This window comes from Pagrus major, chromosome 19 (genome assembly GCF_040436345.1).
Source record: "Pagrus major chromosome 19, Pma_NU_1.0".
NCBI lineage: Eukaryota > Metazoa > Chordata > Actinopteri > Spariformes > Sparidae > Pagrus > Pagrus major.
In genome coordinates, this window is record NC_133233.1 from 9,323,620 (window position 1) to 9,336,614 (window position 12,995).

A 12,995-nucleotide genomic window follows, 5' to 3' on the forward strand; every position below is an offset into this window, starting at 1 on the left:
TTAACTTTTAGAAGATTCAGTGTTTTTGCAACTTAGCAGCAAGGTTCATCAAAAAAAGTTTCCTCATTGTGTTGACAAAAAGAGCAATCATTATGTTTCCCTCAAAATATTTGCTGTTGCAGATTAGCAGAAGGCAAGAATGTGGATTTCTTTGAGTTAGCATGCACATTTGCAGCCCTCAGCCCTTGTCTGAATAAGGGTTTGTGCCTGAAACATGGCTGTGCATGCTTTTGTAAACTTTTTTGCAGCCCTTAGCAATTATAATAAAAGTGGAAATACGCATGGTAGTTGTTTTGCAGGTTGCTGCATTTAAACTTGGATGCAGGGAAATAAAGCATGCATGCTCAGGTGTGTCCCGTGCTGCTGATTATGCTGCCTGACAGAACAGCAGGAAGGAGAGAAAGTGTAACATCACTATGCTCACATGCTGTAGCTGTAAGGACAAGGCAAACCAAGGCCTGTCAGAACTTGTTCTGTTGTGTTTCTCCACGTGTCTTACCTTTGTGCAACAGGCTGCTCTCTCATTTACATTTAAACAGCCAAGGACTGGGAGTCACTCTTAAAACCAGCTCAACAGCAAGCTGCTTCACATCAACCTAATCCATTCAGCTATGTTTGTTTCCTTCATCCTACTATGCATCTGTATTTTCTTCCTTATCCTCTTTATCAAATGTCAGCGGCCCAAGAACTTTCCTCCAGGACCAGCTCCACTACCCGTACTGGGGAACCTGTTGAACCTCAGCCTGGACAACCCCATGAAAGACTTTGACAGGGTAGGAGCACTGAAATAGGACTAACACATTGCTTTTAATTGTTATGCTACTGATCACCAGCCACACACATTCATACCAGGAGGGTGCAGCACTTTATGAATATTAAGTGTGTGTAATCTGCTCTACACCAAAGTGGCTATTAGCACGTTGTGCTACCTAATTAAATTGTGCTGGTTATGAATTGCTGAGGCACTGCGTCAATGCTCCAAATGACTGACTTACTATACATGGTAGGTATTAATTTAAAATAAAAACGTTTGCTGATTATGCCACTACGGTTCTAAGGTTAAACTCTTTCCTTTGCAAGAACAAAGTTTGCTGAGCAGTGGGGTTTTCATGTTGGACGTGTCAATAGTCTCAGTGGCTGCGTTTTGAAAAGTTAATTATCTACTTGGGTGTGAATTAAAAAAATTAAAGGGAATCATAATAATTTTAAGAGTTTGTTCTTACCATGCTCTTCTCTAGCTGTGGAAGTGCTACGGAAACGTCTACAGTCTCTTCATCGGACCCAAACCGGCCGTGGTCATTAATGGCTTGCAGGCCATGAAGGAGGCCATGATGACCAAGGCTGCTGACTTTGCTGGACGACCTCAAGACATCTTTGTCAGTGACCTCACCCAGAGAGGTAAGACAGAGATGGGCAGTCGCAGGACAGAGTTGTTAAATCAACTTATGTAACTGCCTCCTACAAATCAAATGCATCCTTACTCAATTCAATGAACTCACAGCCCTGCTTGGTTTGGTATGACTGGTAGCTAATGGTGGCTAATATTAGCAAACGTTAGAAAGAATTTGACAGTCTGTCTTTTTTGACTATTCACTATTTGTGCAAGTGTGTATATACGCAACGTATATGTCAGCATTTAACATCTTGTAATTGCCATTTGTAGCTGCTGTTCAGCAAAAGTTACATAGTCTCACTTTAAGATACCGAGGCATTATATCCTTATACCCACACCTGTCATAGGAATGGTTCTGGCAGACTACGGCGCTAGCTGGAGGGAGCATCGTCGCTTTGCTCTGATGACCTTGAGGAATTTTGGTCTGGGAAAGCAGTCCATGGAGCAGAGGATTCTGGGAGAGATACAGTACACAGTGGAAACACTGGAAAAGAGCATTGGTATGTAGCTGCACTCGCTGTGATGTGACCTCATGTTTATTATGTAATGCTCTGACCACACCGTGCTGTCATCGGTACATCTGTCACAGGTACAACCCTGAGTCCTCAAGTTCTGTTTCATAACGCCGCCTCCAACATCATCTGCCAGGTTCTGTTTGGCACACGTTACGACTATGATGACAGCTTCATCAGAGTGGTCGTTCAGTGCTTTAAAGAAAATTCCAAGATAGCTAATGGACCCTGGGCTATGGTGAGTCATAATACGTTTGTGTGAGGGAACATCTGAGCTCAGAATCTGCTACTGAGAGAAGAGGTGAGATCTAAATTAAGCATTTGATACAGTTGTCTTTAAAAGTGTACAAAGCTCTGATATTTTTCTGTTCTGAGAGGTTTAAGAAGCCAAAAAAAACAAAAAAACATGGATGTTAATGGCAGAACTATGCTAAAACACAGAGCTTGAAAGGCTACTGAGCTTCTGTAAAATGTAGCAACTCTTTAATCACATTTCCATTCCCTACAGCTTTAAATGAACAGAATTAGCATTTTAGCATTCAAAAGTTAGCTGAATGCTAGCTAAATGAGTTAAAAAATGTGTTCCTGGACTTTTTTTTTTTTTTACTTCAGTGGCACTCAAATAGATAAGTCAGCTTTGAATTTTTGTTCATATTCCAGGTTTTACACTTCATATAGCTAACCACATAGCCTCGGCTACCTTCTGTTTTGTGTCACAGGCCCCAGGAGTCCTGCACAGTTTTAGCTATAGTTGGCTAACCTGACGTTATGTCAGCCAGTCAGTTAGCATCCACTAGCTAGTGACCTGTTGTATTTGTTCTCATTTTCATTCTAATAGGGGTGGATCCAGACTGCCAAATACTGTTTCCAAAGCAAAAGCAACATTTAAACTGACGGTTAAAGAGAGAGATTTAACTTTTGTTGTAGAAGTTATCTGCATCGAAAGTTTAGTCTTTCCTTTGGTCTGAAAACTGAATGCATCTTTCCTTCCAGCTGTATGACTCTATTCCCATGATTCGAAACCTGCCGCTACCTTTCATGAAGGCGTTTAAGAACATTGAGGTGGGTATATTCATACTAATTTTTCCCTTTATAGCATTATTAAAGTGCTACGTTGTCTTTTTTAAATTCCACTTGGAGCCACCAAAGTCTTAAAATGTTCAAATCCAGAACACAGGCCTTCAAGCAGGAACATTTTCAAGTCTCCCCCCGGAACTCTCCCCTCGTTTTTCCTTTTCTCAGACTTGTAAGAACCTTGTAACTCGTCTGATCGCTGAGCACAAAGACACCAGAGTCCCTGGGCAGCCACGAGACTTCCTTGACTGCTATCTGGATGAGCTGGATAAGGTGTGTCTTTCAAATGAAGTGTATTTGAATGAGAGATAAAGAAAGATAGAATCAAGAATCAAACGATCTCCCTTCTCTTACCAGAGAGGCGATGACGGCTCCTCTTTTTGTGAAGATCGACTCATCATGTTTGTTCTGGATCTTCACTTTGCCGGGACTGACACAACATCCAACACCCTGCTCACTGGATTCCTTTACCTCATGACCTACCCACATATCCAAGGTTTGTTGTACCACCACTGTACTTTCAATCTGTAATTCTGGCATTTGTTATGTTTTTCATTATGTGTTGTTCTTCCTATTCTTTGCCATTTCAGTGACTTGTTCAATGGTTTTATCCTGTCGTCTCTTTAACTCTATCAGAGCGATGTCAGCAGGAGATCGACCAGGTGTTGGAAAAGAAGGATCATGCCAGTTACGATGATAGACACAACATGCCTTACATGCAGGTGATTTTTCTACACAACTTTGTGGTCTCCTTTCTTGCTTTATTGAAATGAGACTCGTCAGCATCTTCATGACAGGTTTTTATACAGTGTTTACACGTCTTGTCTGTTGCGGTTGAGCTCCTGTAAAGCCTGAATTATGACCTCCTCCCAAGTTTGATAAAAACTCATTTCTTTTACTGCAGGCTGTGATCCATGAAGTCCAAAGGATAGCCAACACCGTCCCTCTTAGTGTCTTCCACTGTACAACAAATGACACAGAGCTCATGGGATATTTCCTACCCAGGGTAAGTCTGTTACTAGACCTTCAGATTGTGCAATGAAGATCACTCATCATAACCAGATGCTAAAGGATTTGAATGATTAGATCATTAGTATACCTTTATGGGTTTTCTTTTTGTGTAAATGCATGTCTTCATGTGTAACTAAATGCGTCATCAACGATTCATCAATTAATTGATTAGTGGATTAGCTGGGACAGATAATGAATCAATTATTTTGATAAATAAGCAGAAACACCCGTCATCCTCTGGTCCCAGACTGTCCAGTGTGACACTTTGCTGCTGTTTCATATCATTGTAAACTGAATATGTTTGAGTGTTGGCCTGGTTGTTGGGCATAACAAGACATTCGAAGATGCACCTTTGGCTTTGGGAAATTGTGATGGAGAATATGAAAGAGAAGAAGAGAATTTAAAAGAGATTAAAGCAAAGAAGAAAAGAAAAGAAGTCAATAAATGAAAGGAAAGCAAAGGAAAGGACTCTGAAGCTAGTTGGTTATTCAATGATGAATCACTTTCATGAGGGTTGTTTCTTCGGTGAAGCATCAGATATCTAAATGTTTTATCCACGAGGGAAGTGCATTGAACAACACGACATAAAAGCACCACTTGTGTTATTTTTCTCCTAAGGGTACATTGATCATCCAAAATCTGAACTCGGTGCTGAACGAGGAGGGACAGTGGAAATCCCCTCATGAGTTCAACCCTGAGAACTTCCTCAACAACCAGGGAGAGTTTGTTAAACCAGAAGCTTTCATGCCTTTCTCTGCAGGTATGGCAACCAAAAATCCTAACTTTCTATCTTCTATTGTTTTTAATAACATACATGACGTACTGATTGAAAATATCTCACGTCTCAGGTCCTCGTATGTGTCTCGGAGAGGGCCTGGCTCGTATGGAGCTCTTCCTCATCACGGTGACTCTGCTGAGGAAGTTCAAGTTCATCTGGCCTGAGGATGCAGGACCGCCGGACTACACCCCCGTCTATGGAGTCACTCTGTCCCCTAAACCTTACTGCATGAAGGTCCAACTCAGGGCGGAACAGTAACCAATCTTCAGTTAGACAGAAGTGTCCAGTAACTCCACAGTGAAAGACTTTTTACATTACATTACATTTTCTTAAATACACTGAATAATCCATTACATGCTTTGATAAATGATTAATATCAGGCAGACTGTGTGCCGTGCTGTGAATGTTTAATTTGGCAGTCTCGACCCTATAAAGCCGCCATCGTTCAGCCTGAATGAAAGAAAAGTATAGTTAATGGCTCCCTCAAGTGGACCGAATTGGGTATTGCATTTAATAGGGTTTAATTATTTCTGTTTTTATTTCACGGGGCCTGGCAGAGCAAACTCATTCTGATATCCCCTGAACTGTGCAATGTGGGCAGAGGTAACTGAAGCTGACCTCTAATACCATATCACATCTGACTTTCAGCACACTTTTTGCCTTTTTATTAATCTTTTAATTTAATCGTATTAATGTAAAAATGACAGTATATTTAAGAAGGGATTTGTTGATGTCATGTAACCGAGTACATTCCTGCTGTGAGTCAGTCTGATATATATAAAACTAATGGTCACTGACATGACTGAGCTAAATAGTTTCAAATAAATAATGTATTTAATTTAGAACATGCCCAGAGTTTGGTTATATTATGTGTGAATTTCATTTCACTTGATATAAAGTAACATATGACACACTGTCACAGTTTGCATTACATCATCCTGTAAGTAGAGCCACCTTCTTCTTATGATACTCTCTAGAGATGCAACGATTAATCGATCAAAATAAAAGTAAATTGCTTTGATAACTGAATAATCGTTTGAGTCATCTTATGAACAAAAATATCAAATCTGCTGGTTGCAGATTCTTAAATGTCAGGGTTTTCTTTGTCATTTATGATGACTGATAAAATAAATGTGTGATGAGCATTTTCCACATTTCCAACAATTCATTGTGATTGCATATTCATCGCTAATGAAAATAAGACTGCTTATTGTCTGGTTGTTCTGATCCATATTCATTTATGGTCAGAACTTGACCTCACACCTGTTCTGGACGTGGCGTGCGGGCAGGTTTGTTGGACCGAGCGCTCGCCCGGTGTGAGCGTACTCGGAGGGAATCTGGGAAAACACTCAGCGCTCCAGATGAAAGAAGTTTCCCTTTTGTGTACATGTCAGTCAGTCAGTGAAGGACTGAGGGAACACAGTGTACTGCCGCTGTGAGTGTGTGTGTGTGTGCGTGTGTGTGTGTGTGTGAGAGAGAGTGTAAGTGGAGGTGGGGGGTCCTTGGGTTGGAAGAGGCAGCAGGGGTGCACTGTAAGGACTACTAAACCACAGAGGCATTGTTACCGTGCCAACGGGGAGCCAGCCGGCCCTTTATGCTGATATCTTTGTCGGGCTCGGTCATGCTAAAGTGGAGCATTTACTATTTAAAAAACTGCACGACTGATGACATTAATCTGCCATTTTATGTTTATTTGACCTCAGCCATCTTCCTGAATGCACAAACCAAACTGTAGCTGCTTCAATGACGTCCAGGTCCCTCGGAAACTATAACCGTGAAGCCTGAGCGCTGACCCCCTCTATTTTCCAACATCTGCCATATCTAATGGCCAGCTGGGAATAATGGGCCTGCGCTGGAGGTCAGGAGCTTCAACATTCATCTAAATGGGTCACAGAAACCTGAGGTCACTGTTATACTTTATGTATGGAAGAAAACACCCATGGAAACTCTGAGGTCTTACTGCCATTGTTCATCTTCCACTGACAAAAGACACATTTTATATTTAAGAAACCTAATGTACATATAATACATTTGGATGTACATACTAAGGTAGCAGTCTAACTGTAGAATACGTTTACATTTTATTCCTAATATCATTTGTAAGTCCATGTTTTTGTAACTTGTGTCTTCACCCTAAGCACTAAATATGACCTGATATAGCTGTCAGCCATATTCTTTAATACCAAAACAGATAATACAGTTCACAAAATGCTGTCCACCTCCTCATGCATCAAGAGATAAAATATAAAAACACAACCTTCTCCCAGGTGTATCATAAAGATCAATAGTATCAAAAGGCATGACCTGCCTATCACCCCTCTCCCCTCCTCTGTGTCTGCTTCTTCATCAAACGCCGCCATTAATATTTGATAGGCGACCATGTCAGAATGTTCCTCCTGGCTGCACAAATGAGGCTTTAACACCTGTATAGAGCGAGAGCGATCAGTAAAGAAGACGATTCAATCAGAGAGGCTGCGTGGATGATCATCTCCTGGATTCACGCCCGGGTGGATGGAGTTGTGTGTTTACGTTGGTTAGACCTCCGAACGGTCCTAAACTTTAACTTGTGTCATTAAATTCTCCCCAAAAAGTAGTGTTTAGTGTGATTGTTCAGCAGTATTACAGTCGCAGCCCGGTGATACCACCTAAAAACTGTTTGTATGTCTGTTATAGGCCACAGTCAAGAACAAGCCCTGACAAGATCAGATAAGTGGCATGTCCGTAAAATACTTCCTAATAAAAATAAACTATAAACTGAGACTATTACCAGTTAATTACCGAGCATCCTGAGAGCCCTGCCCCGTCTGTGTGAAGCTCCTCTTAATGACGCTCTCATACTTTCTCCTAAACTGCACTGGATTGTGTTGCTGAGCTCATTGAAAGAAACAGACTGTTGCCAGTTAATTACACTGTTTGCATAGTGGCCAAGCCAGGACATGCTGCTTTAAGTGCCCGGACAGATGGTTCTGTGGAGCTGAAGATGGGTCAGGGTGATGTGTTTAGTGTGTTTGTGTGTGTGTTTAGCAGTGAATGTCACTTTTAAAATGTTTTCCGGACGGCCCTAAACTTTTATTTGTGTCATAAAATTCTCCTTAAAAAGTAGGACTTTGTGTAAAAGAAGCTGAAAGTCAGTTTTGGTTGTGATTGTTCAGTTCTGCAGTCAGAATTGTTGTGAAATAAGACATACAATTATGTCTGCCAAAAATGCCCCTCGATGGGCCAGTAGTGTCCAACAGTCAAAAATATTCTGTTTACTATAATACGACAAACAAAAGCAGCAAACACTCACATCAGAAGTGCTAAAACAAGAGAACGTTTGTCATTTCTTCACTATTTTTGGCTGATACGATGGATCGATTATCAAAATAGCTGCTGATTACTTTCCCACCGATTGACCATAATCCATTAATCCACTAATTGTTTCGGCTCTTTCCATACAACAGTCGAGTGCTAACTAAGTGTTGTCACTGCGTTGCATTTCACAGCTCGGCTTATAAAAAAAGTCACATTTTCTAACTGATAGAAAGTGTTTTTGATTTAGGAACAATCGTGCGAACATTTGATTGTTTTCATGCCAATTCAAACTTTTTCATGCTGCTTATGAATTACTGAACCTTGTATCTGTACACACTTAAAGAGATGAAGACCGGAATAACATAATTCCTGGAATCTTCTAAATTGTGGAGCTGTGCAGTGCTGCTTCTACCACTAGGTGGGGCTGCACATTAATGTCCCTGCTGAGAGGCTGGTAGCTGCACTGACTGACTTGAGGTTTTTGAGGTAAACACCAGAAAAACAAGCTGCAAGACTGAGAGCAACCATGACTACTTGATGGAAATATAGCAGCAGCTTATCCGAAGGACAGGCAACAACATCTTAAAGCGCAGTGTTTCGCATTCTTATGTGACCGTCTCAGTAATTTTAATCTTACAACTAAACAATAACATGATTAAAACTCGCAAACCTGATCTTTACACCAACACTACAGCTACTGGGAGCTGCTGATGAGCTACGTGGAGGCAAAATCCTCAGGAAGCCGCTCTTCTGATCTTAAGAAAAGTACTTTTTTTTTTGTTATGACTTCTATCTTCATTGCCTGGGTGTCTTTGCTGACAGCGCTGATGCAAGATTTATGTGTCTGATTTACACTCCCAACAGATGCACCACACTGAAAAGAAGCTTTTGGGGGGTTTTTGCATCTACAGTGTGAGTGTAAGGGAGTAAAGCATGAACAAAGCAGTCGCCACAAAGCCCACTGTCACCATTGACCAGCAAATCAAAGGCATTTCTACGTTGGGTTACAGTGTATCATCTTATGCCAGCGCATTGGGTTAATTGGGGACCAAACCAGATACATTTGTAGCAAAAAAAAATGCCTCGATTAGGGGGCCCTAAGATGTGAGATCATGTGAACAGACCACCTGTGGGGCTTTCATTGCTATTTCAATATCATTCATGTCAAGGCCCCTGCACTCGCTGACACAGCTTGAGCCCAAGGGAGAAGATGTTTCAATTCAGCCTCGGCGAAAAAACCAAACACAAGACACAGGGGCTCTGGCAGGTTTCAGCTCTGACAAACCCAGAAAGGCGAGAGGGGTTCCAAAAAAACGCTCTTTTCAATTGTGGGACATCCATCAAAGCATCCAAATGGGGACGTTTAGGGGGAACCTTGGCACATCAGACAGACACTCCTAATACACACCACCTTTATTCCAGGCTGTTAAAAAAGAAAGATCAAAGTTTCTGCAGATGAAAAGGGGCCTGTTCCCTGCATTTATACCCCCCCCCATTCACCCACTCCCTCTTTTACTAAATTAAGAAAGCGGGCTTCGGCAGGCATGTGAAGAGGACTTAAACAATTATGGAGATGCTCCAACTCAACCCCTGCCTCTAATTACCGGTCTCTGATGGTTAAAAGGGCTTCCTCTCAAAAACGCTGCTGCCATCTTAGACAAACGGTGACCACAAGGAAGCCCCCTAACCTGCAACCGGGGGGCACAGCCCTGCCATCCTGTGCACGGGGGGGAAAAACACTGCAGAGTTACACAGAAGTTTGAGATTTATCAAATGTTTTATTGTCAAAATAAAGGTCATATTTTGCTTTTTTTCTCACAAAAAGAGACATCTACACTTTGTACAAATTTACATTAGCTTATAAAGTTTTCTTTTATACACAAATGTACATGTTTTTATACATAACTCTTATATAAATACATTTGAAATTACAAAAAGAAAAGAAAATGAACGACCCGTAGAAATACTTGGGCACTATTAAGGCTTAATTTAAACCATCTTTGATGTGATTGAATTATACAACGTTTTCTGGCACTATGTAGATAAAATGGCAATAAAACCCCCCCCCCAGATGCTCTTTGTATGAAGCTAGTGACAGAAACTGTCTCTCTGCCTACAACAAGTAATGCCCAGTTTGCGTAACAGCATCAGTCTGTACCTCTAATACATATAAACAGGGGAGGAATTAACCTGTGTGAATGCCAGGTACATTGTTTCAAACAGCTCTCCCCACAGAGGTGTGTGTGTGTGTGTGTGTGGGGAGGGCACCTCAGCAGCAGTTCATTACTATGTAAATTGCTTAAGACAAGGGAGTGATGGGTTATCTCCCGAACAATTAGCAGTCCTCGTAAGCTGCTTTTGTGTTGCTCTCATTCAAACCTGGGACAATGGCATCTGCTTGGGGCAGGACACGGAGCTGGCCGTGCCCGACCTCCACGTGAGGCCGGTGCTCACGTCGCTGTACATGGAGCCGCTGGTGCCCTTACTGCCCCAGCAGCACCTGGTGCAAAAAGTCCTCCAGGAGTCCAAAGTTTTCCCGGACCAGATCCACACTCCGGACGTGATGCCCACCAGAAGGCACATAAAGTACTTTAACATAAAAACTGCATAGTCCGGGCTCCTGCGGTCCCTCTCCAGTAAACAGTTGGAGCAGTTGTGCGTGATCTCCCAGCTCTGCCTGTTGTGCTGTTCGTAAAAGTAACAGGCGACTATGATGGTGGCTGGCACCGTGTAGAGCACCGTGAAGATGCCTATTCTGATCATCAGCTTCTCCAGTTTGTCAGTCTTGGTGCCGCCTTGTTTAATGACGCTGCGGATCCTGAACAGGGACACAAATCCGGCCAGGAGGAACATAGTGCCTATGAATAAATAAATCACCAAAGGGGCCAAAACGAAGCCCCGCAAGTTGTCCAGGTTCTGGTTCCCCACGTAGCAGATCCCGGCCACCGAGTCCCCGTCCACGGAGCTCAGCGCCAGCACCGCGATGGACTTCATGCTGGGGATGAGCCAGGCGGCCAGGTGGAAGTACTGGGAGTAACTGGCGATCGCCTCGTTGCCCCACTTCATCCCGGCCGCGAGGAACCAGGTCAGAGACAGGATGACCCACCAGATGGAGCTGGCCATGCCGAAAAAGTAAATAAGGAGGAAGACCACGGTGCAGAGCGCGGGGCCGGTGGTGTCGTAGTGGATGTGCTCCATGTCAAACTCCCGGTTACACGCCACTTTCTCGTGCCCGGCGATCAACCTGACGATGTAGCCGATGGACACGAACATGTAACAAGCCGAGAGGAAGATGATGGGTCTCTCCGGGTACTTGAACCGCTCCATGTCGATGAGGAAAGTGGCGACGGTGGCAAAAGTTGACACGAAGCACAACACGGACCAAAGTCCTATCCAAAACGCGGTGAAAGCCCTCTCGTCGTGCGTAAAATACGGGTTGTGGCACGGCATGGCGCAGTTGGGGATCTGACCCGTTTTGACGCGGTTGTAGAGCGGGTGTCGGTCCGTGTTCACCGGCACCATGGGCTCCAAACACTTGCACCCCGGCTCACACGGGGCAGCAGGCGGCTTGTATTTCCCCGGCGCGCCGGGCCGGCCGGGCTTGTTTTTAGGCGGATTGTAACCTTTCCCGGGATGGTTGGTGGGTTTGGAGAGGACAGGGGACACTGTGGTGGAGTCGGTTCTGTTGTAGTCCATGCAGAGAGTGTCGGGGTTGCCTTGCACCGGCAGCAGGTCACACTTCATCCTGTCCGGCCAGGGGAAGCCGTACTGCCTCATGAGAGGCGCACAGCCGGCCCGGGCTCTCTCACACACGCTCCGGCACGGCGGGAGAGGTTTTTTATAGTCCTCCAGGCAGATCGGGGTGTACATGCTGCACAAGAAGAACTTCAGGTCCGGCGAACACTGGATCTCGACCAGAGGCCAGAACTGGTGCACCTCCAGTCCCGCCTCGTCCTGCGTGTCGTGATTGAACTGGTTAGGCATGTAGGTGTAGTTGTAGCCGATCCCCTTGCACAGCGGCACGGCTATCTCCTGGCAGGTGATCTCCTTGGCCGTGGTGCAGCTGGATCGGGGCAGGAGAGCGAGCGAGAGGAGCAGGTAAATCCCAAACAGGTCCATCGCTCCGGCGCGTCGTGTCCCCCCTCCGTCTGCTCTGGTACCAACAGCGATAAATCCGTCTGCTTTCGCCTCCGGTCCGGTTAGATGTTGCGCAGCGAGCCCATCTCGCTTCTCTCGGGATCTTGCACGGAGTTGCAAGCAATGTGCAAGCCCGTGTTTACTTTCAGCTGAAGAGGAGGAGGAGGAGGAGGTGGAGGAGGAGGAGGAGAGAAAGCAGCCTTCAGGGCGGCGAGCAGCGGTCAAGATGGCTGAGAGGAGAATCCACCTTGTTCTGGAAACAGCTCTCAGTATCCTCACACAGTGTGTTGTTAAAAAAAACCCCAAAGTGCTGCAGTCCGATCGCCACAAGCAGGAAAATGTGGGCCTTCTTTCTTTCTTCAAAACACAGCGACTACATTCAGTCGGCTCGTCCCACCTCAGTCCCGGTTCCCATACAAATCAACGGCTTGGCGACGACGCGGTGCCGATATATACCAGAGCGGCGCAAGCCACACCTCCAGAGCCGCTGGTCCAATCACAGAGCGGCAGGGGAGGCACTTTGCAGCTGTCAGTCAAGTTTTTTTCCCCTCTTACAGAAAGATGTTTTGTTATATAGCTTATGATCACACTAGTTTTGTCAGTGTCTGTGGCACCGGGATACAGGACGGTGATGTGGGAGAAGATGGAGCGTCTTTTCAGCTCCAATCACGAATCAAACAGCCACATGTTGAGACTGAACAACTACTTTTACGCGCGGTTAAGGCTCAGAGCCATGCTTCGTCCAAAATAAACTATAATAACCTTATAATAAACCCCCTCAAACCTATTTCTAATA

General features: G+C 44.3%; 2 protein-coding genes across 2 annotated transcripts; one reads left to right on the forward strand and one right to left on the reverse strand.

The window, feature by feature from the left end:
* Nucleotides 1–416: 416 nt before the first annotated feature.
* Nucleotides 417–5,059, forward strand: LOC141014511 (cytochrome P450 2F2-like). Its single transcript, XM_073488335.1, has 11 exons — nt 417–773; nt 1,239–1,398; nt 1,741–1,893; nt 1,983–2,143; nt 2,899–2,967; nt 3,148–3,252; nt 3,337–3,475; nt 3,616–3,701; nt 3,884–3,985; nt 4,609–4,750; nt 4,839–5,059. The coding sequence occupies exons 1-11, from the start codon at nt 612–614 to the stop codon at nt 5,024–5,026; spliced, it is 1,467 nt and encodes a 488-aa protein (XP_073344436.1). The 5' UTR covers nt 417–611; the 3' UTR covers nt 5,027–5,059.
* Nucleotides 5,060–9,820: 4,761 nt separating this feature from the next.
* fzd8a (frizzled class receptor 8a) lies at nt 9,821–12,600 on the reverse strand. Its single transcript, XM_073488334.1, has one exon. It carries the CDS (start codon nt 12,179–12,181, stop codon nt 10,436–10,438), a length of 1,746 nt encoding a protein of 581 aa, XP_073344435.1. The 5' UTR covers nt 12,182–12,600; the 3' UTR covers nt 9,821–10,435.
* Between the last annotated feature and the right edge of the window lie 395 nt (nt 12,601–12,995).